This window comes from Lichenostomus cassidix, chromosome 19 (assembly GCF_008360975.1).
Source record: "Lichenostomus cassidix isolate B80296 chromosome 19, HeHo_3.0, whole genome shotgun sequence".
NCBI classification, from domain to species: Eukaryota; Metazoa; Chordata; class Aves; order Passeriformes; family Meliphagidae; genus Lichenostomus; species Lichenostomus cassidix.
In genome coordinates, this window is record NC_139499.1 from 6,169,922 (window position 1) to 6,193,103 (window position 23,182).

At 41.5% G+C, this 23,182-nt stretch overlaps 1 protein-coding gene across 1 annotated transcript; it reads left to right on the forward strand.

Moving 5' to 3' along the window:
* The first annotated feature begins 67 nt into the window (after nt 1-67).
* On the forward strand, nt 68-22,830 carry RPA1 (replication protein A1). Its single transcript, XM_085078221.1, has 17 exons — nt 68-203; nt 522-572; nt 708-786; nt 1,340-1,448; nt 2,300-2,388; nt 6,943-7,029; nt 8,280-8,412; nt 9,355-9,457; nt 10,574-10,642; nt 10,783-10,975; nt 12,056-12,195; nt 13,806-13,954; nt 15,225-15,357; nt 16,556-16,732; nt 18,010-18,117; nt 21,345-21,431; nt 21,802-22,830. Exons 1-17 carry the CDS (start codon nt 171-173, stop codon nt 21,907-21,909), a joined length of 1,848 nt encoding a protein of 615 aa, XP_084934347.1. The 5' UTR covers nt 68-170; the 3' UTR covers nt 21,910-22,830.
* The last annotated feature ends 352 nt before the right edge of the window (nt 22,831-23,182 follow it).

Sequence of the window (23,182 nt, forward strand, 5' to 3'; positions counted from 1 at the left end):
CAGGAACACTTCCGCCGTACGGCACCAGGCAGCCAATATGAACGCCGTGCTGGCGGGTGACGCACACTGTTACGTAAGGAGGAGCCGGAAGGAGGCTGTGGCGGCAGCGGCGGCGGGAGGATTTGGCGGCAGCGGCGGGAGGATTTGGCGGTAGTGGCGAACGCGGCACCATGAACGTGCGGCTGAGCGAGGGAGCCATCGCGGTGAGCGGCTGGGGTGGGCTGAGTCCTGGTCAGGGTGGGAGGGGAAGGCCGGGCCTGGGCACCGCGTCGTGCCCGGTCCTTGGGGAGAGCCAGGCCCGGAGCGAGGCCTGGTCCTGTTCCAACGGTAGCGGCCAGATCCCTGTCCTTCGCTCTTCCACGGCATTTCCTCCTCAACTCCTTGCGTACAACCATTCTTAGGTTGGACCCGATGATCCCAGAGGTCCAACCTCACTGATTTTGTCATTCTGTGACTGTGGGGCGCGAGGCGCTCCCGAGGAGGTGGTGGCACCTGTCTGAGCGTCTCTTTCCTCTCTCCAGGCCATCATGCAGGGAGAGGATGTCCCCAAGCCCGTCGTGCTGCAAGTCATCGTGAGTACTGTCCCTTCCCTCCTGTGCCAGCCCCTCACTGACTGCATAAATCTCTTGCTGTTGGTGTCACTTTCTAGTTTTGAAAAGTTTCTGAACAAGTGTGAACTGACAACCTGTTGGATTTTCTCCCTGCAGAATACACGGGCTATTGCTACAGGAACTGGGCCTCCCCGTTACCGAGTGCTCATGAGTGACGGGGTGAACACCCTTTCCTGTGAGTATGACTGCCTGCAGGAAGGCTTTTCTAAGGGTGGAGATGCTAAGGGTGATAAAGTTTCCTACAGGAAGGTTTTTCTAAGTGTGGAGATGCAAAGGATGATAAAGTTAGCAGTCTGCGTGCAAAGTGGTTAAATGAATATGGAAGGAGAATGTAGTTTACACTCAGCCACAGACTCTGAAGTGTGCAACTGCATTTTGTCATTTGAGTGAAACCTTTGTCTTGTGGAACTTAGTGCAATTTAAACAATTAACTTGCTGCAGGGTATGATGAAAATACAGAAACCTATACATGTGATTTTAAAGTCATTTAGCTTAATCTTCCTCTCACTTCTTTGATATGTAATCGTTCCACTAATAAATACAGCATAGTTTATGCTCAGTTTTAGTGTCTTCTTAGCAGTTGCACTGTTTTCTTTGTCTCAAACTGAGCAAGTTGTAGATCCAGTTCAGCACCTGACTGGCTGAAAAAGTTGTGACCAATCATGGCATCCCCTTTTAAGCCTGGCATGTGTGTGAATTGTTCCATTGTTTCCCTTCTGCTCCTGCAGCATTCATGTTGGCAACACAGCTGAACTCCCTGGTGGAAGAGGAACGCCTGGCAGCCCGGTGTATTTGCCAGGTTAACAGATTCATTGTCAACAGCCTGAAAGATGGAAGGTATTTGTGTTAATCTTTAAGTACAGCCCCACAGAAAGGCAGCTGCACTAGTGGGGACTCTTCCCTTTGTGGCTAAGCAGAGGCCAAGAGCTTTTGGTTGGAATTATCTGAAAATACTCAGGGTTTATGGTGCAAGGGGGAAAGTCCACAGCATCAGTAAGAAGAAATAAATTGCAAAATGTGACTCTAGTGGGAGCAGATATATCTTGTACAGTGATTTAGTAATATAAAGTTTGCACTTGCAATACTCCCAACTCCAGCTGGAATACTCCAAATACTTGTACAAAGCTTCCTTAAAATTATCTGCTGTTGAAGAGAAACAGTGGAGATGTCTTGTTACTTAGGTGTTATGGAATCTGGTCTTTTATTAAAATTTGAGGAAATAGGATACAAGGAAAATTCAAGGGTATAGGATATTGCAAAATGAGAAGGGATCCAGGTGAAACTGTTATGGAAAAACTATGTGTCTAGCAGGATATGAACTGAGATTTCTGTTCTGTTTATTCAGTATTTTTTTGTGGAGAGAAGACAACAACTTTTGAGGCAGGGAATATATTCTCTTGTAAAATCTGATATGGTTTTGATACATTTAAAACATGATGTTGTTTCAAGCTATTTTTGTGCCTGTTCAGCCTGCCATCATCTGTCCTTGATGCAGTGTGATATTGTTACAAGCTTACTTGTCCCGCAAGAGAGGGCTTAGTTGAGAGTAGAGAGCTTTTGTCTTCCACATCCTTTCTCCAATGAATCAGCCTCTAATGCTTGGTTCTCTCACCTGCTGCAAAGGATATTCAGAGATGGACTTGCAGAGGGAGTGAAAGTCTTTATTTGCTGTCTGTTCTGTGTTGTAGGAGAGTGGTTATCCTGATGGATTTAAATGTCCTGCAAACTGCTGACCGGGTTGGTGGGACTATTGGCAATCCCCAGCCATACAATGAAGGTGAGTATCTGTAAGCAAATACTTGTCTGTCAGCTCTGAGAGACTTTCAGTTTCTTTCTTTCACTTAAACCAGTCAGACTGGTTCTGTTTTTTTATTTTTGAATAGTGACGTCCACATCTTGAAAATCCTTTTTGTTTGTGTAACACAAACAAATCCTTTTTGTTGGTTCATATTTTAATAATCTCTGCACCATGGCTGAAGCTTGAGTCTCTCCATGGTATTGGGAGCATCCATACCTTATAACCTTGACAGGTTTTTATTGTAGTGAGTGGTCTCTACCTCGAGTTCCAGTAAGTAAGCGGAAGCTATTTTATGTCTCCTCATAATGAATAATCAAATAGATTATAATTCTCCTGTCTGGAAAGAAAAACAGGAGGAGGAAGATGGAATAATGATCTGTAAAAGTCTAAGATGGCGTGGAGGGGATGAATAAAGAATGATGAATCTCTCTCTCTTTTCTATGTTCATTTGATGCTCTTTAGCTCTCGTGTTGTCAGGCAGTGGTTGTAAAACAAAGGCTGCACCACACCCCTGAACTGCAGAGTTAAATCATGGAATTTGTGGAGGTAGGTGCCAAAAATTGGCACAGGTTCAAAAAGCAATTAGATGTGAAAGAGAAACCCATTAAAGGCTGTTAAACATAACAATACATCCTCTGCACGAATGTTAGGTGCAGGAAGCACTAAAACTTAGATTGTTCCAAGTACATAGATGAGAGACTGGTATGAAAACAAGGCAAGCACAGAATTCCCTGAGCACCCATTCCTACCATGCCCAGCTGAAGAAGGATTGATGCACTGGGTGGACCTTAATCTGACCTGCCATGAATCTATTTGGGTTTGTTATGTTGCATAAATAACTGAGTTCTTCACTTCTGTGTGCTGACCTTGCAGTTCTCATGCAAACATTTTTTTTAATTAAAACATTTTTCCCTCTGAGGATGTTCAGCAGTATTCTGCTCTTCCAATTCTAATCGTTTTTTTAAAAGGAAGGAGAATAATAAGCACTTAAAGAAAATATTTGAACAGCTCTGTCAGTGATGTATATACAGATAATGGCTGAAATTTAATAGCAAACAGCTCTTCCTGAAGATTTTTTTTATCCTAAGAGAAGCGAACTAATATATTTTTATTACTCAGGGAGCACACATTAGTGGCAAGAGTTTTCTGTAGAATATTTTGGACAAACAGTGGTGGTAGGTACATTGCTCTTCTGGTTAAAAACCTATTTTGTTACAAAGGCAAAGACATCTTTCTTCATTAACTTTTTCCAAGGGAATTAAGAGGGGCGTTTGTTAAATGAGCCTAAAGAATCCTTTGTTCCTTTGATAGTTACTTAGCTAATTGCTGTTTAAAAAATGTGTTGACATCTCAGATTTTATGGTTTAATCCCACAGTTGCTGTAGAGACCAAGACTTTCAGAATAGCTACTGAGCAGACTGTTTTGTGCCTTTCTCCCATTTCCCTGCTTATGTGATACAAGAGCTTGTGAACTATAGTGTTTTTCAGTTACATTGTTGCTTAGAAACCACTGAGAACGTGGTATCTGACAGAACTGAGCTGAAAATATACCTTTAACTATAAATCCTGGTAAAATTACCATTACTTTGATCGAAGTTGTGTTCTTCATTTGGACTTACAAAAATACTCCGTGATGAAGGTTTCAAATCTAAACTCTTTTGGAGATGTTACAGGTCTGTGGTCATAATATGTGTGGGCTTGCACTAGATAGTTAAAAGATACCAAATTGGATGTGGTGTGTATTTAGTTTTAACACTGATCTTATTCTGACGACTTCATACCCTTTTATTTGATACTAAATAAGGGTTCTGATACAGAAGATGGTAATAGTTTAGATTGAGTAAGCTTAACCCAGCCTTGCAGCTCTGCAGGCTGCAAGATTTGTCATGAAGGCCTTGATAAAATGGCAGAGGTGTGTATTTCAAGTTCTATATTCTTTAGGTTCCAGTATATATTAAGAAATTGTATTTTTGAGGGACGCTCAGCTAATGCAGGATGAGCATCTTAAATGCACTTTGTGGTTTCCATTAAAACAAGTTCTGGCATTTTAAAAATATATTTTTTTAGCCTTGCTTTTGGTTTTCCTTGAAATACAGATCTCAGCCTGCCAGACCTTGGATTAAGGAATATTTTTTCTCAGGCTGTAATAGCACAGTGGGACCCAGGGGGGTGAGAAGCTGGCTTTTGGCCACTTTACACGGGAGCAGTAGGTGGTTAATCTGCCTAACAAGGAAGCTGGAGACACAATCTTCTTATTACAAATCATAAAAACTTTTCAGGCAGCCTTTCATAATGGTATTGGAAATTAAGACTGAGCAGTTTAGTTCTTGTTGAAAACTGGATGGTTGTGTTATTACTGTCGTTAATCTCATTCAAATTACTCTGATGCTGGACTTTCTTTTCCCTATGACAATGACTTGCTACTTATGTTTAACTTCTGTCATTAATCTTTCCATGTTGAGATGTTTATGTACTTACACATTCACTTGAACTCCTTCTTGCCTTTCCCACTGTTGTGATTTAGGTGTGTGTTCTTTCAAAGTGCATTTTATTTCCCTTCCCTTCCCTGCTGCTCAGTTCTAGGGCAGGTCTTGTGTCACAACCCTGTGGCAGAACCTCTTGGTGACAAATTATTGGAAGCTGAGGGCTCCTGTAAGACATTTATTGCCTTTGAGTGGGCTGTGGGGCAGCTGCAGGCAAAGGTCTTGGGTTTGCCTAACCCACTCTATACAGCAGAAATGTGAGCAGGTATTTTAGCTGGTTTTTTGCCTCCTGCTAATAAAAACTAACAGCGAAAACCAGGCAGCCTCCTTGGTTTTCTGAGCACTTTAAGTGATCTGTAGGCCACCAGCCACCAAAAATCACAGTTTAGGAGTCCCTAGGCTCTCCAAGCGAGAAAATTGGAGAGATATTTCTGCTACTTCTGTATTTGAACACATGCACAGATGTGTGAATTTATTCTTACTCTGTTGAGAAACACTCGGCTGTGGGTAGGCAGCCATTAAAATGTGAATTTCTGTTTCATAACGCACACGTGTTCCAATGTATGTGGTGGTCTTTGGTTTGGTTTTTCAGTGGGTTTTTTTTTTTTAAATCACAAATTCCTACAGAAAAAAACATATTTGGAACAAAAGTAACAAGGAAACCTCTTGCTGTTTCATACCCACATTCCCCTTCTTCCTGAATATTCCTCCCCGGCCAGACATATTTTTCTCTTAATGCGTTCTGTTGGGTTTTTTTCCACCTCCCCTTGCACAAAATGACTTTGGGTGTGGAGTGCTGACCCTCTGAGCACCTGAGGCCACCGAGCAAGGGGGAGACCTGGCTCCTCCATCTAGTGGAACCTGCAGTAAATACACATTTTGCTGTTTGACGTCACGCTGTTGCCAGGGAGACTGTCACCAGTTCACCGATGTGACTCTACTGCGGCAACTTGGAGGAGCAGATTGGGTTTTGTGCAAGGACCTGGGTTTGGGGTTAAAAATAACCAGGGGGTTACCTCTGTAGGGTGTGCCACATCAGGCAGCACCACACTGGGGTCTCCTTGTGTTGCTTCTGCTCCTTTCCCGTAGTTTGGTGCCATCCCTCTGTCCTGGGATTCTCTGCTTTTCTTCCTTATGGTGCTCTACAGGCTTGGTTTGACCTTCTTTTCCACTTTCTCTGGCCATCTTCCTCCTCCTATCCCAAACCAGGCCTTCTCAGGCCTAGATCTCCCTGCAAACCAAGATCTTGGGGATTAGTTGTGTCCAAAAGGACAGAAATGTTGGTTGTTTTCTCATCGAGAGGCAAATTGTACTCTAAAGGAGTTCAAATTTTTGAATGGTAAATTAGTCTTTTAATGTACTTTTACTTTAGAGATGCCTGTCGGCTCTTTCCCTTGTAATTTATCATTAATTTAAGGCAAGTAAAAGTCCTGGAATCTAAAAAAAATGGACGGTGTGTACTTACTGTGGCATCACTTTGCTCCCTAAGCAATTTACTGCTGTGAGCCAAGAGGGGCCCTGGTGAATTCTGAAGTGATGACTCCATCACCCCCACATTAAACATCTTCATATTTCGGAAATAAAACAGAGCAGGTGTTTTCTTTGTCTGGTGTTAACTTCAGGTTTGACTTTACCCAGTGGATTTTTGGCCCTTTCCGAGTTATGAGACAGAATTCTCTACAGTTTTTTTTTTATCTTAGCTGTTAGGTAGGAGCAGAAACTACCTGTCAGAGCAATAGCAGCTGATAAACACTGAAAAGTTGTCAAGATTTCTTCAGGGCTGTCCTTTTAAATCACCGTCAGCCCTGAGTTCTTTCCAAGTAGAAAGCAGTTGCTTGAGGAAAGAGATCTGACTGGAATTCCTTCATGGTAATGTTGTTTAACAGATAGCTTGCTGCTCCTGTGTCTTTATAACACCTGGATTTTAGTATGCTCTCTGTGGTTTTAATTACGGGGGTTTTTTTACATTCAAGTTTTATTTCCTAAAAGGGTACTTTGAATTACTGTGCTCCCTGCTCTACTCTGTGGTCTCTTTCCATTTGATTACCAGGGCAAGGACAGCAACGTCCTGCAGCTCCAGCAGTTAACCCAGCACCCAGCAAACCACAGCAACAAAATGGCAATTTGTCTGGAGCAGGTAAGAGTCATCCTGGGCAGGAATTCTGATTGGTGCAGTGAGAAACTACAGCTTCAATTTAAATAAAATCCTTTCTATTATGGTGTTGCACAGGGAAATCTCCATTGAGGAGTAACCCCTAACTTGACAAGGTGAATTCTCTCAAGAGGCAATGCTGTACTTGGATTTAAAAGGATGAAAAAAAATTGTCACACTTTCGTCTTCTTCCCAAGGGAAAAAAACACCCAAAACCCCCAACTTTATTCAGTTTACAGTGCATTCTTGAAACAGTGCTCTGTGAATACCCAAATTAGGTTGGCCACCAAGTGTGTGTGTTATCAATGCTGAGATAGAGGCCAAACATTTCAGGCGGTACGTGACTAAAATTATTTGATAGTACATCTAGAAATGTGGTTTTTTGATCAAGATTTCAGTGAGATACTGAAAGATGCAGTCAATTTAAATGTCAGCCTGCAGACTTTTTTTTTTCTTGAGCTAAAAAGTTGTCAATCCTAACTCTTGGTGCTGCTTTAACTTGTCTGTATTCTTTACCCCTGTGTTTAAGAAGGATTTTTAAATAGTAAAATTTTGACATTTGCTTAGAAACTTGCAGCAGAAAACAAGCTTCTCCTTCCTTGCATAAAGCTGATCACAAGAGTTTTGTGCATTTATATTGACAAGTTTGACTTTAGAATTAGCAGTATCACTTTATGTCAAAAAAAACTACTTGTGGGGTATTTTTTCCTTAGTTATTTCCCCAAGTGGTGTTTTGATTTATAACACTTCCCACCCCTGGAGGCGTTCAAGGCCAGGTTGGATGGGGCTCTGGGTAACTTGGTCTAGTGGAAAGTGTCCCTGTCCTTGGCAGGGGGTTGGAATGAGTGGTTTTAAGGTCCCTTCCAACCCAAACCATCCTGTGATTCTATGTTATTTTAGGGAATTTACTGCTAAACAGTTGTTTGCCACTTAAACTCCGTTCAAGTGGTTGACTCTGGACACATCTCCACTTCAGTGCAAGCACTCTAAAGGTCTGAGAGTGTCTCTTCTGCAGCATTTTGCAGCCTAGATAACACTTGTGACCAAGAACAGAAAGCATTCAACAAACTTCAAGGCTCTCCGTGGTGCCCACGTTGCACTGGGAGCTTCAAGTGCTTTGCCCTCTGTGTGGCTCCCCATGGTGTGGTGTCAAAGTTCTGCACCCTGAGCTGATTTTAACCTGATTTTTATGTGCAAGGCTGAAGTTCTCTCTGCTCTCTTGTGGTTTTTGGAAGGTCCTGCTGCTCCCAAGTACCACGCTCCCTCCAACCAGTTTGGAAAAGCGAGTGCTCCCAGTGCCCTGAAGACACCTGGGGGGTCTCAGGCCAAAGTGGTGCCGATTGCCAGCTTGAATCCATACCAGTCCAAGTGAGTTCTTCTGGTTTGCCAGGCCTTATTCATGTCACAGGCATGAAGGAACAATAGCTTCGTTCTGCTTTTTTGTGTGTGAGTCTCTGTCAAATCATTCATTGAGTTCTTTAGGCTTTTTTGGTTAATTTCTAACAAACCAACAATAACCACAAAGCCATCCAGAGAAACAAGCAAAAAACTCTCCATAGAAACAACTAGGGGATTTTGTTTTGGTTTTGTGGGGTTTTGTTTTCTTTGGGTTTTTTTTCTGTGCAGAAGGGTGTTCTTTTCTTTCGCTTTTTTTATCTTTCTGAATTGCATCAACACTCTTAACAATCTGAGATTTGCCTTGCCATTGTCTTGGTGCAGCTGCCCTGCTGAGCTTGATAGGTTTTTAATATTTTACTTGAAAATCGATTGACTTGTCTGGGTTTTGTTTTTTTTTTTTCCTAAAGAAACCTTCTTTTTGGTAACTTAATGACAAAACAGCTCAGTAAGCTATTCACTTCGGCTACTGAGCTGTTGAAAAGCATGAGGATGTAATTATTTAGTGAATGACATTTTTAAGTTATGCAAACTGATTTGATTACCCAAGTTAAATGCGAATCCTATAATTGAGCTCTTGAGTTCTGGCGTGGCTTTTCAGAGCAGGCAAACTGCTGTGTGAGAAATGTACCCTAGAAGAGTAAAAGATTTGAGGCCTGCTTCTGTGCAGAAGGATTGTTCACTATTATTATCATACTGGATGCTTTATGGCTGCTTTGTTGCCTCCTCTACAACTTTCTGCCTTTAATGGTCTAAGCCATTAAAACAGAAAGGAGTGGAAAGAGTTGCCGAGGTGCAGTGGGAAGATGCTGGCTTTTAAATAGTCACATTGCAGTTCCAGAGGTTTGTCAATCTCCTCTTAAAAAAAAAAAATTGCAAAGAGATGCAGGGTAGTGATTTCTTGCATGATTTCAGGTGGACCATTTGTGCTCGTGTCACCCAAAAAGGCCAGATCCGCACGTGGAGCAACTCCCGTGGTGAAGGAAAGCTCTTTTCCATAGAGCTGGTTGATGAAAGTGTAAGTGTCATATGTGGAGACAAAGATAATGTATGCCAGATGCTGATGAACCCTTCATAAAGGCAGAATAGAGGAAATAAAGTGCATTTTTCGGAAATGATTTTTTTTTTATTACGACTGAAACTTGCATTCCTGCTTTCATTAAGTTGCGCATCAACGTGCCAGTTTTTATCCAGAATGAAGTCTTAAATGTGCAGCATTGCTGATTATTTTTCATCAAAGTCTATAGCGTGTGACTGGATTTTTGCAGCTTCAAAATAGAGTTGTTTATGCAAACTGACAACCCAATACTGAGGGTTGTGGTGGTTTCCTGTAGATTGAGAGTGACTTCTCCTCCTGGCTGAGCTACACCTTACAAAACAGGGAGTGAGAGGAGCATTACCTTCAAGTTACAAGCTTTCAATTTTCATGAGGAAATTGGAGTACAAATTATTGCAACACTGAGAAATTTCCTCGGTGGTTTGTTTGGGGAACGGTATCTGGTTAATCTAACTAAACTTGCCGTTTGTCAAACCTCTTATCAAATTACAGCCTTCTGTCGTGAAAACAAACAAGATTCTGCTAGATTATATTGAGTGTAAAATGCGAGGTTAATAATGTAACATGTTGTCACCAGGCATTTGTTTTCTTTGCATACTGTCTGTATTCATTTTTTTTTTAAACAGTGTTTATATCTAGTAAGGGTATAATTGTTATTAATTCTTACTTATAGACATATCTGAGTGGGAGCCATCACAATATACTGTGTGCTAACATGTGGAGCTGTGGGGTCTATTTGAATTTTATTTTATCAACGCCAGTTTTACTGGCATTTTCAGAGGTGTCTCTATGATAGATGTAGTTCTTATGCCTTTTATGCTGAAGCTGTAGATGTACTAATGAGACTTGAATATGAGGTTTGATTGTCAGGTGTAGAATATGTCATTTTAGCTATAACTACAGATGTGAAGAGAACATTGTTTATTTCTCACACGCCTGGAGCTACCCTGGCAGACCCCACTATCTCTGCAGAGCTGCTACCACTTAACATTGCAAAGATTTTTTTTTTTATTATTTTTTTTTAATCTTTTCCCATGCCAAATTTCAGTTCTGACCAGCTCCCCTATTTTCCTGCAGGGTGAGATTAGAGCTACTGCATTCAACGATCAAGCAGACAAGTTCTTTCCACTCATTGAATTGAACAAGGTATGGTAGCTTTGTGCTTTCTTAGACTGACAGGAGCTAGAAAAGAGGAACTTGAGCCTAGCAAGGATTTTTAAAGGTGAACACAATCTATTTTCCCTGACTACTGATAATATCCCTTGTTTCATTGCTTTCTCCTGTAGGTATATTATTTTACCAAAGGCAATTTGAAGACTGCTAACAAGCAATATACAGCTGTTAAGAATGACTATGAGATTACATTCACTAATGAGACTTCAGTTGTGCCCTGTGATGATGCCCAGCATCTTCCATCTGTTCAGTTTGATTTTGTATCCATCTCTGACTTGGAGAACACGCCCAAAGATGCGATTGTTGGTCAGTCTAAGTAACAAAATAGCAAACTCTAAAGCTTTTTAAGTTTTATTTTTGGATCCTGAATACTGGGCAGGTAGTGACCATAGGATGCTTCCAGTGTTGTGATCTCTTAATTCAAGTCATCCAGTGATGGTTGCCATTATAAATGCCTGAGGCAATTTTCCTGTTAAGGTGTTTTTGCACTGTTTTCTAACAATATATAGCAATTATTCTTCAAGCTAAAGACAGTAAATGATAGTTGTTTATTGTACTATGATCACTGTTTTCCACAGGAAAGGGCTGAAAGAGGAATGTCCTTGCTCAGCACGTGTGCATTTCATACCTTCTGTGGTCTTGCTTTCTTTCACTATCTAATTATCTCTGTAGTGATTTTGGCATAATTCATTGCATCCAAGTCCAAGTTGCATGACTGTTTTGGCTTGCTTTGTGAAGTATTGGAGGTTTGTTTTTCTGCAATTCGTTGGGCAGAGTACTCCGGAAAAATCAGAGGCTTGGGTGGGGGCGAGGGCTCTCAGGTTTCAGAGGCACAAGATGCCTGTGATTCAGAGACATTCAGCTGGGAATTTTAAAGGTAGATGGGTAACATTAAAAGTGGTGTATTCCTAGGGAGTGCAGAGGGGATTGCTTTAGCACTTAGCACCTGAACACACAGACTTGTTTTTTGTTGCAATTTAGGATTACAGGGTTATGGGAAGGCACAAGCCAGTTGTTTCATTGTGTTGCAGTCACTTTGAAGGCTCTTGCTTGTGCTTTAACAGCAAGTGTGTGTTACATGATCAGGACTGAAGTCCTCTGACAGAATGTGATGGGAAAAGATAGTACAATGCCTTGATCTCTCTAATGTGGTGAGGCTTGCATTCATGAATATCTTAATGACTGCGTCAACAAAATTAAAGCACTGAAGAGTTCTGTAGTGGAACATTCCTACCATAATACACTTAATTTCCATATCAGATTTCATTTCAATAGGGAGCTAGGATACAAGGTAAAAATCTGACAGTAGGTTTGAATTCTTCTCTTGTGATCTTGTATTCCCCAATTGTGACCCTTGAGTAACTCTCAATTGTAACTGTTTCTCAGATGTAATTGGAATTTGCAAGAGCTACGAAGATGTCACTAAAATTACAGTGAAAGCTAACAATAGGGAGGTTTCAAAGAGGAACGTGCATCTGATGGATACATCAGGGAAACTGGTGACAGCTACGCTGTGGGGAAATGAGGTATGTACTCTCTTACCTGTTCTAAAGCAAAGCCTCCTTGGTGTAGGGTGAGGAAATGCTGTTGTCACCCGAGATGGGCACAGCACTGACACAGTCCTGGGTGTTTAAGGATCAGGGGCCGAGAAAAGGTGAAAGACTGTCTGGTTGCATTCAGGTGTGATGTTCTTAACCTTTCTCTGACAAACTGCTGACATGATCTGACTAATGTGTTCTGAACAACTGCAGACATTATGTCTCAAGCCAAAATACTGAAGGTAACAGGCTCCTGGTTTAGGGAAGGGTATGAGTTGCAGTTTGATTATGGAAAAGCCTGGTGGCTATGGCTGTCTCAAATGAGATGAATTTTATTTGTAGGCTGGGATACATGTTACCCTGCATAAATTGCTGCCTAATGAGCAGGTTGAGCGCTCTGTCTCAGAATGGGAGTTTAAAGCATCAGAGCCTTGCAAGTGAAAGTTTGAACAGTTGCAGTAAACTGCTTCCTTATCTTTTTAACAGGCTACTTTGTTTTCTACTGTTGTTATAGATACTTAGGGGTTTATGTGCCAGTCTATAAAATGGGAGTGATCCTGCCAGCTTGACAGTGATGCTTTATGGCTAAATGATCAAGTGCACTGATACTGTAGGTACCTAAACACCATTAACCATCTGCTGATACAAATGAAGTAAACTGAAGTTTAGTACCACAAAGCCTTAAGATCAAACCAGGTTATAATAGGAGACACTACTGGTATACAATTCCTGGCATAACTCTTCCAACAGAGATCAGGGTCTGCATTTTGCAAAGTTAAATCTTTGCTTGCTTGTGGAATAAGAGACATCTTCAAGCCCTGGGGGTGAGTGATGTGTGGCTTGCAGCTGGCACAGTTAGGGTTAGAACCTGTAAGTCCTTCACAGCAGCCCATGACTGCTGGGATATGTTTTCTGTTCTTTTTGCATCTCAGGGGTACAGTGAGCACTACTGCAACTCCAGCTCATTTGTAATCTTTAAGCACATGATCCTCCCCTTGCTTGCTGAGTGGTATGGGGTCCATAAAATCTATACCTTTCAAGCCCTCTCTCATGCCATGAGGTTCTTTGTTAGAGTCAGACTACTCAGATGATGGCAGTTGAACAGCATTAGAGCAGCTTTATGAGACTAAAAAACAGAAGATGGAAAGTTGAGTAAAAATGTTTGGTCAGCATAGCTGCACTTCTCCGTAAGTGGTAGTAGGATGGACATGATTGGCTCAGTGAAGCTGAGTTGTTTCATCTCCTGAGGAGTCTGATATGAACAATTAATTTTGTTTCCATTCCCACAACACATCTCCCTTTCTAAAATCCTGGTGTAAAGCTGCTAACAGAGGGGACCAATCCTTTTTAACAAAACCGTGGTGTGACTTGAGGATTCTCTGGTTCCCCAGGAAACAGGGTGTTAGGATTGCACCTCTAACTGTCACCTACCTTTGCTTAAACTCCTCATGACACCATTCCAAACCTTACCTTTTAAATACAGTGGGGCAGTTTGACTCAGGTCTGGTCTCTTGTCACGATCTGTGAATTATGACCACAAGTTCAGTACCTTTCCTGTAACGTGCTGCTGGTGCTCTCTGGTTTTTTCACACATGCAGGCTGAACAGTTTGATGGTTCCAGACAACCTGTGATTGCCATCAAAGGAGCCCGTGTCTCTGACTTTGGTGGCAGAAGCCTGTCTGTCCTGTCCTCCAGCACAGTTGTCATCAACCCTGATAGCCCAGAGGCTTTTAAGCTCCGAGGATGGTATGAGTGTGTTTATGTTGCTTTGTTTCAACCTCCTGCAGAGTATTTGTTTTTATTTTGTTTCTCTGTGCTTGAATGGTGTGTATAGCACTGAGTGTATGGCTTCCAGGGCTATAGAACTTCTCTGGCTTGCAAGCCCTAGAGCCTGGAAGGCTGTCCTTCTTAAGTTGTTCAATTCAAAAAACTTTTAATTCCATGACAGACCTTGAAAAATCGAAATCGGGGTAGTGCGTGCTGACCCAAAGCCTTGGAAGGCAGCATGAAATCAGGCTTGACCAGCTCCACTTTCTGAGGCATGATCTGAAAGAACAGTATTTTTTTCCACAGGCTTTTCCATTGTGTGAAATCTGATACACACTCAGTTAGTGTGGAGGGGACTATTTGACATCTCTCAGCGTCTGGTTCTTGCCAGATATTTTTCAGATAGCAAAATAACTCTTTTATTGTCAGGAAAACAAAGTGATTTCATTGTTGCTTCTGCTGTAGGTAGTTGTTAAATTGCCTGCTTGTAAGGATGAATATAGTGAGATGTGTGTCTGTGTGTGAAGAGGGTTAAGTGCCGACAGCATCAGACTTGTGAATCCTGAGTCTTCAGATTCCAGTTCCATCACCCAAATGTGGATGAAATAAATGGCATCCTCCATTTGTCATTGAGCTGTGGCTCCCCCATACTTCAGAGGCTTGTTGGAGATAAAATTGATTGTGGGTCTTAGCTATTACTGCCACACTTTAATTAAGCTCAATTTTTGAGCCTCGTTGGTGTGTTTGTGAGATCACAAAGCCCATCACAATGGGATGGCAGTGCAACCTTTCACTGAAGAGCTGTGCTTTCTTATTTTAACAGAGGAAGCATAATCTTTTCAGTGCTATTTTCTTTTCCTTTCGAAGCTGCTGCGAAGATAATGGTACCGTGTAATTTAATTTTAATTATGGAAATATCTTGATGCCCTTAAATCTTGTTATCTGCCTTGCCTCTAAGAAGTGTGCAGTGCGTGGTTTGACCACTAGCTGGCAAACAAATTGCAGTTATATAGAACAAAGCTGTCCTCCTTTTGTGGGTTTATAAAATACTGTGCTAATTAAGTCAGACTATTAACTTATTCTGAAATGCTATTTTTGTTTGCGATATACACATATTACTGTAATTGTTTCCTTTGCAATCATTGATAAAAAATCCCTCATGTATCGAGCACATGAAAATAAACGTAAGCTTTTGATAAGTCTGCATGGTCTGCTCTCCAGAAATAGAAGTGCATCTCTGTGGTTGCAGGTTTGACTCCGAGGGGCAGCTTCTGGAATGTGCCTCCATCTCTGATGTGAGGGGTGGGCCAGCAGCTGGAGCAAATACCAACTGGAAAACTTTGTTTGAAGCCAAATCTGAGAACTTGGGACAAGGAGATAAGGTAAAGCATGGCCACTCAGCACAAGCCTTTGTGGATTGGGGAGAAAATAAAAAGCAAGGCTTTTTTGCAGGTATTCTGCTTGTTGAAGTAGTCCAAGTATTGAGCAGTATGTTATTACTGTCTTGGATTTTATGCTATTAATTAATATTACTGTTTTTCAAATAAATCCAAGCTTGTTGCTGATGTTGCAATATGATATTTTGTTTGCAAGAGAATTCTAAGCCTTGTGTAAATGAAGGGGGGATGTTTTTACCCCAAAGATGTTCATATAAGCAGCACAAAGTGTTCCAGGAGAAACAGGTGCATTAGGAGGAAGTGGTTTTCAAGGGTGCACACTTGGTCAATAGAAAAGCTGGTAATAAACCCCAGGTTTATTTTCATTTTCATTCCAGAAACCTCTCTAGGCTTATGCTGCTTTTTATTTTTAATTTTTTTTTTTGTTTCAGACTTAAATGCTAAGCTGTTTGGATATACAAGAGCTTCTATCCATGGGAAAAAAAAAACCCTTTAAAATCATAGAATGGTTTGGGTTGGAAGGGACCATAAACATCACCTCATTCCAATCCTCTGTCATGGCAAGGATGCCACCCCTTAGATAAGGTTGTTCAGGGTTCCATCCATCCTGGCCTTGAACACTTTCACTTTACCTGTAATTCAGCTATTTTCTGTGACAATTTTTGCCCATGCTTCTTAAGCAACCTCTATTTTTCTGCTGAAAGACTTGACCGTGGTCTTAAACCATTATGATGATTATTTTAGTGTGGTGAGTGGGTATTTTGTTCTGTAGGCTATAGTTTAATCAAATGCTTATCTGTAACACTACACAATAGGCTTTCTGTTTTTTGTATTGGTTCCCGAAAGAAGCGTAGGAAAGTGCAGAATCTTAATCCTGTGAAAAAGTGCAGATTTGAACAGACACAATGGAGAATCAAATATGCTTTATCTAAAGAAGACCTAGCGATTGGAGTTTCCTGCAATGGAAACACAAAATAATCTTGCTGTAGGGGCTTTATTAACATAATGGAAGCCTGAAAATTATTGCAACAGAGGGGTTGATTTACAGTTCCCCAGTAATCCATAGCTGCTAAGCTTTCTAATCCTAAATATCCAAGCATGGGCGCCTTGCTTTTGTGGTTAATTCAGAATGGGGGAAAACATTGAGTATTTTGAGGCTAATGTTGCACACTCACTCTTGCAGCCAGATTATTTTAGCTGTGTGGGCACAATTGTACATCTGCGCAAGGAGAACTGCATGTACCAGGCATGTCCCTCTCAGGATTGCAACAAGAAAGTGATAGACCAGCAGAACGGACTTTACCGGTGTGAGAAGTGTGACCGCGAATTCCCCAACTTCAAGTACCGCCTGATGCTCCTGGTGAGTCCCCGGATCGGATTACAGGGCGTTTCCTGCCACATTCCCTAGCACAATCCTAGCAGAAAACCTTTTTAGGGAATGAGGTGTCTGTGCTGTTTGTCTGTCTGTGGTTAGCTGGTTTGTCTGCTGTACCTGAGTGAGGGGTGTTTCATTGAGCTGATTAGCAGTTTGTTTTCCTAGTGCTCCAATTAAAAGCTTTTCTCTTTGCCAAAAAGTTGCTGCTAGCTCAGTTGATTCTGGTTTCCAAGTGTACTATGCAGTGCAGAGTACAGATGGCCTCCGCCTCTTCAGTAGTGAAGATAAACTGAAGTAAAATGGCATTTCTGGAGAGCAGTAATTGCACTTTTACAGCTGCTACCTATATTTAGTACAGTTTTTTTGGTAGGTATTGTTCTGCCTCATGCTTTAATGGAGCCTGCTTCAGAAAGTTGTCTGGGGATTGTTATTGTGATGCCCACTTACACCACAGGCATTGAACCTTCTTCTGTTTCACAGTATAAATTAGAGTTGTATCTGCTTCTTAGAAATGCTCTGCCAGGTGGGCCTGCAGAGAGAAGGGAGCTATCCCTGCAGCCTCACTAAAGCACAAACTGCTTCTGAATAATTTTTATCAGATAACTTCTAGGAACACATGAAGTGCTTTACATAGCAGAGTCATTCTTGCAGAATATAAAGAGGGTGCTGAGGGTACACTCAAGGCCTTCAGAGCAGTGTCTTCCATTTCCCCATTCCTAATTGTCAAAGCAGCCAGGAAATGGATGTGATGCTGCAACTTGATTTTTTTACTGCTCTATCTTGTCCTTGAATGTTTTGATAATTTTGCATAACATAATATTACATAAACTTGAGTTTATGCTCAAGTATTCAGGTATTCACAAAGTAAATGCAATTTGCAGATTTGCTGCTGTCCCCTTGGCGGTTGTTTTTCTGGGCTACCTGTTCTTGCTCACAGCTCAGCAGTAGCAGCAGGACAGAGATAAGCATCCATCAGTGTTGTCCTGCTGTGATCTTGTTGGCCTTTCCCTGTGGTTCAATCTGCTGCCAGTATTAACTTGTGTTAAGTTATGGACATTCTGTGGAGCTTAAAAAACAGGTAGGAAGTCACTGCTTTCCACCCTCAGTGGTTGAAAGGACATGCAGGTCAGGCTCTGAGAGTTACTGGAAATTTAAAGCTCTATAGCTCTGAGATTTTTGTTTCCTTTGTGTTGTCTTCTGCCTTTCTGGAAGAAAAGGCAACTGGATGAAATAACCTTTTGGGTTTTATTGTTGTATTCTAGGTGACCATTGCAGACTGTCTGGACTATCAGTGGGTGACTTGTTTTCAAGACTCAGCAGAATTCATTCTTGGGCAAAGCGCAGCTTTCCTGGGAGAACTGAAGGAAAAGGTCAGTCAATTAGCTTATTGTATTTTTACTGCTTGTCTTGAAGTTGAACTGTGTTTCACACACCTTGTGTTGGGCTGCCCTCAAATTTCTTGGGTTTTTTTTTTTTTTTGGTCTTTCTGGTGAGGAAATATTCTTGTAATGTTTTGAAGGCAGTTCTGGGAAAAAATATAAGATTTGTGTGGAGCACCAGTGTTGATCCCTCAGAGAGCATGGTCTGATATTTGTGTGTCAATGTACAGCAAATGTGGCAAAAGCAGCGGGATATGTTCATGTGCTTGCTGTGGGAATTAACAGCATTATTAGAACACATTAAAAAGTGCCATATGAAAGAAAGACATGTTCTGTTTCGTTTGTCAAGGGTTTGTTTTCCCTTTCTCTGGGTGATAGGCCAGCTCAGCTCAGCCCAAGGTTATCCTCCAGATGCTGGACTTAAGTATGTTTTACAAGTTCACAAATCATTGCTTCTCCCTAGTTCTTGGCAAGGACTTGTTTACTCTCCTCGGGATTATTTTCCACAGGCCATCTGCCTGGAGAACAGAGATTTGCCTGGTTTCCCCCATAGTTTGCTCCCACAGTCAGTCTGTCTACCTCTGAGCTCTTTTGGCTGCTGAAAGCTGGAGATCAGCCTGTCCTCATCACCTGAACGTGGAGAGGCAGCTGATCACTCAAGGGTTGTGCCACAGCCTTTGGGGGGACTCACAGCTTTAACACATGCTGGCTCCAGAACAAAAGACAGCCTCTTTTATGAACCAAGATAGGAAGAATCTGCTAAAAATCTCCTGTTTTAGCAATGAATGCAGACAACGTTATCGCTAATGTGTTCCAAAAATTTGTTTACAAAACGAAAAAGTTCTAGGACACTTTGTATGTATCTTTGGAAGCAGGCAGGAAGCTTTTTTGAACTAATGTGTGTGAGCCCACTTTTGAAGGCTCTTTTTTTCCCCACCAAATACCATCAGAACTTTGTGGGTCTCGTGAAAATCATGATTTGTAAAATGGGTCTTTGGCAGAGATGCTGAAGTGATTTTTCTGTGACAGAACAGTTTTAAAGGTTGTAAGTCATTAGATACTAACAGGCAGTATTATCTTCCCTTTGTCACTCTCTGCTTTTCTGCTGCATTTTTCTTTCTTCCAACCAAAATAATCTTTTCCTGATTTTTTTTTTCCCACTTGTGTACTGTATAAATACTGTGTGGCTTTGTTTTGTTTTTAAATGACAATGTGGAATGCATGATAAGTTCTTGAATTGCATATGAGCCTTGCTGTGCTCCCAGGCTAAGGCTGCTTGATTCCAGGACTCCACAGATATCCCAGTTGTTGGTTAACCCATTGCTTGGCTGTGGTAGGGAAATGAAGCAGAAGGAATTGTTGAGGCTGTTGTCCTGAGACACCGTTGTAGACCTCTGCCTCTGCAAAGCAGGGCAATTTTTCCTTTAATTTGGAATGATTTTTTGGAAATTTTCTGCACTCTGGCTGTCAGAGGTGAAGGGTACAGTGCTGAGTTTTTGTGGTATAAGGAAGGCTGGACACCTCTGTTCTGTAGGAAGATGTCTTGCTGGGGGAATTCTAATTAGATTGTGCTTGCACTTTTGCATTTCCATTTTCAGACATTCTTAACTTGTCAATATTTTCTTACTTCAGCCATGCTTAATCTCTGCCAGAGTTTAAACAAAATTTCTTAGTTGCCTTTAATGCTGAAGAGAACTGGGTGGGGAAGGAGAGACAGCAGGTCCTATGTACCAGTACAAACATGTAATGTCTTTTGAAGAGCTGCCTAATGGAAATGGCTGAGGATAGAAAATGGAACATAATATGGAGTGAGCCCTTGAGCGGGAATGCTTTGTGTTCCAGGAGAAATTGGTTTTGATTTGACACTTTTATGAGCCTTTAAAAATGGTACTCGATGCATTTGCAGTAAGCTTTTCTTAGTGGTTTTTCTCTGATAGACCTGATGCAGTGTCTTGTGAAGTTGGTGGGAGTCTTTTCACTGCTCACAGTATGGATGGAGTTCATGTACAGCCCGTGACCACACTAAGCAGAGACACATGGGCAAGGTTTTTCATCTGCTTCTTCCCTGTGCTTGTTAGATACCAAAGGAGGTAATGTGGGGTAGCAGTGACTGCTATGCTGAGGGCATTTTCAACTCACTAATGGTTAGCACAGTTTGTGACAGCGCTGGAAAGAGGAGCTAAATGCTTTATTAAGCGAGTTTTCTTATCCTCTAATCCATAAAATGGCCAGGGGAAGGGGTTTTAATATTCAGGAGGGATGTGCCTAAATTCTGTAATCTGTGGACCTAGCTGCTCCTGTTCACCTCCATTTGTTGTGCTTTTCTAAACCTTAGGAGAATCACTGTGTAGTGTAAAATAGTGCTGCACGCAGTGAAAAACAGCAGATGTAACGCTTGGAATGTGAGTGGAACTGGGGTGGGTTCAATTCCAGATCAGATGCTCTGTCTGCTGCTGGAGTGACTGATCAAGTCGAGTGCATCTGGTAGATAAATGCATTAATAATTACTTGTCAGTATCATCAGGGGGCTGCAGGATTTTTTTGGAATGTCAGCAAAGGTTTTTACAACTCATATTTTTACAAAAATAAACTTTTTTTTTTTTTTTCACAGTCTCCACGACTTGCCTGCTCCTTTTCTACTGTTTTGACAAATTGTCTGTTATAAATGATGATGATGATGTTTAGTGTTCATATGGTAATTAGAAGCAGCTTATGTTATAAATATGACACAGTCTTCTCATGGTTATTAAAGCACGTTCAAAACATGGATCCACTTTTTTTATAGCACATTCTCCTAAATAGGCCTGTGTCAGGATGTGAAGGATACGTGCAGCTTTGATGGATAAGCAGAAAACCAGAATGCCTAATAAGGCAATTAATAGGGAAATAGTTAACTCTGTCAGTGTTTGTGATCACAGCACAACATCAGAATTAGCCAGTTTGGCAGCTCCTGTAGATTTGTAGTATTTTTCTTCCTTATACCTGTATGTTCCTTTGTTTAGGCAGCTAAAAAGTTGTCACCTTTTTATCTTAAAAACCTCTGAGTTATGGTTTTGGCATCTAAAATGTGATGATGGAAGACTCAGCTCTGCCTGTGTGGGCCAGGTAGCTCCACTGTTTTGCCAACCTCCCCAAAAGCTGAGCTGCTCTCAAAGTTCATGGCACTACTGGGAGCCTGGAGTGTCTGCAGCTGATCCCTGTCTTTGTCCTTCCCTCAGAACGAGCAGGCTTTTGAAGAAGTGTTCCAAAATGCAAACTTCAACACGTACGAGTTCAGGATCCGAGTGAAACTGGAGACTTACAACGTAAGTATTGCCCAAAAGGCAAATAATGTAACTTGTGGCTTTTGTAGTTCGACTTGTCTCCATAGGAGGTGACTTCCTCCTCTTATGTTTGTGGGGAGAGGTTTCCCTTGCTCACAGAGAACAGAAGATTCCAAAGATCACACAAATACTGGCAGTGCTGAGCACTGAAGGAGGGATCCTTGCTGCTCCCTCTCAGGCTCATTGAGTGGCTGGTTTCACATGAAAACAACACACCAGCTCTGGGAGTCGTGTTGGCACTCCCAGCTAACCCAGATAGCAAGAGCAGTAAGTTACTGGGGCAGAAGGAGGTTAGAACCAAATGCCTGGAGTGCTTCATGTTCTTTTACATGCTAAGATTTCTCTTTCACAGGACGAATCTCGTATTAAGGCCACAGCCATGGACATCAAACCTGTGAACTACAGAGAATACAGCAAGAGGTTGATTGCCAGCATCAGAAGAAATGCTCAGCTGGGGTGAGGAGGCTGGTGCTGGCTGATTGAGCCTAGAACTTCCAGGAAAAACTCAATAGATAAGGTTACATTGACTTTTTCCCCACCCTGTGTGTGTGACAATTCGGCATTAGTTACACCGTGCATGGCAGCCCAGCATAGTGGGCTGTGTGATTTGATGCATTTCTCTGGAGATGTGCCCTGGTAGGTAAGAATGCACTCTGATGGCCACGATTTTGTAGCCTGTTGTGGTCTGTTAAACTCTGACAGCACTGAAGAGGAATCTCTAGACAGATTGCCAAGGTCTTTAGACGAGCCGTTCAGAATGTCTGAAGTAACTTTGCTCTCTTCCTATATGTAAAGCTGAATTATATAACCATTTTGTCTTCTTTGCAAGGAAGTAGTGACAACCTTGACACTTTGACTTGTTCAGCAGAGGGTAGGAGGAACAGTGTCATGCAGCTTTCAGATATGGACAAAAGAGAACAGGTCTATTAGTACAAGTTAGTTCCCTTCCATAGAATTCAAAGGCTTTCACTTTCCACAGGTGCCATGCAGTTGTTAATGCTTGGAATGGCAATATGGTAGAATTATTAATCAAAGACATATCTCTTATATCTGAAGAATATCCTTCCTTCAGGGTTTAATAGACTGAGTCAGATGGGTCTGATATTAATCAAAATTGTCTCTTCTGAGGAAGGCAGATAAGCATTGACTCTCCATCCCCCAGGGAAATCCAGGCAACTACAAAGCATTGCTTTAGTTTTCTCTTCAATTAATACTATGGATTTCTGTCTGATTTTTTTTTTGGCTCACAATTCCTGCCTACGTATGTTTCGTATGTTTGTATGTTCAGTTTCTTTGGTTTTATTTGTAACGATGTTAATCAGAAAGAGGTCTTTAAATGGGGGGAGCTTTGTTTCAATAAACACTGTTTAATTCCTCTGTAGTGAATTTTGCTTTCTTTGAACACCAAAGACTTCTCATTACTGGAAAGCAATTAATTAGCTTTCATAATAAGCATTCACTTGGGGGAGATGTTACCTTATTACAAACTCTAAGGTTAGACTGAAGAATGGAGACTTCTTTGCCTGATGTTAACAGCATGGAAATGCAGTGATATTTTCACCATTTCTGTGCCTGAGAATGCTGATGAGCTGGCACTTCTGGGATTTTTATTGACGTTTACACAGCAGTCTAAAACTAACCAGGCTTTGAGATTTGTTCAGACATAGAGCTAGTACAGAAAACAGTAATTATGCTACTGGGCTTTTCAGTCAGCAGAGCATGCTAGCTCTGTG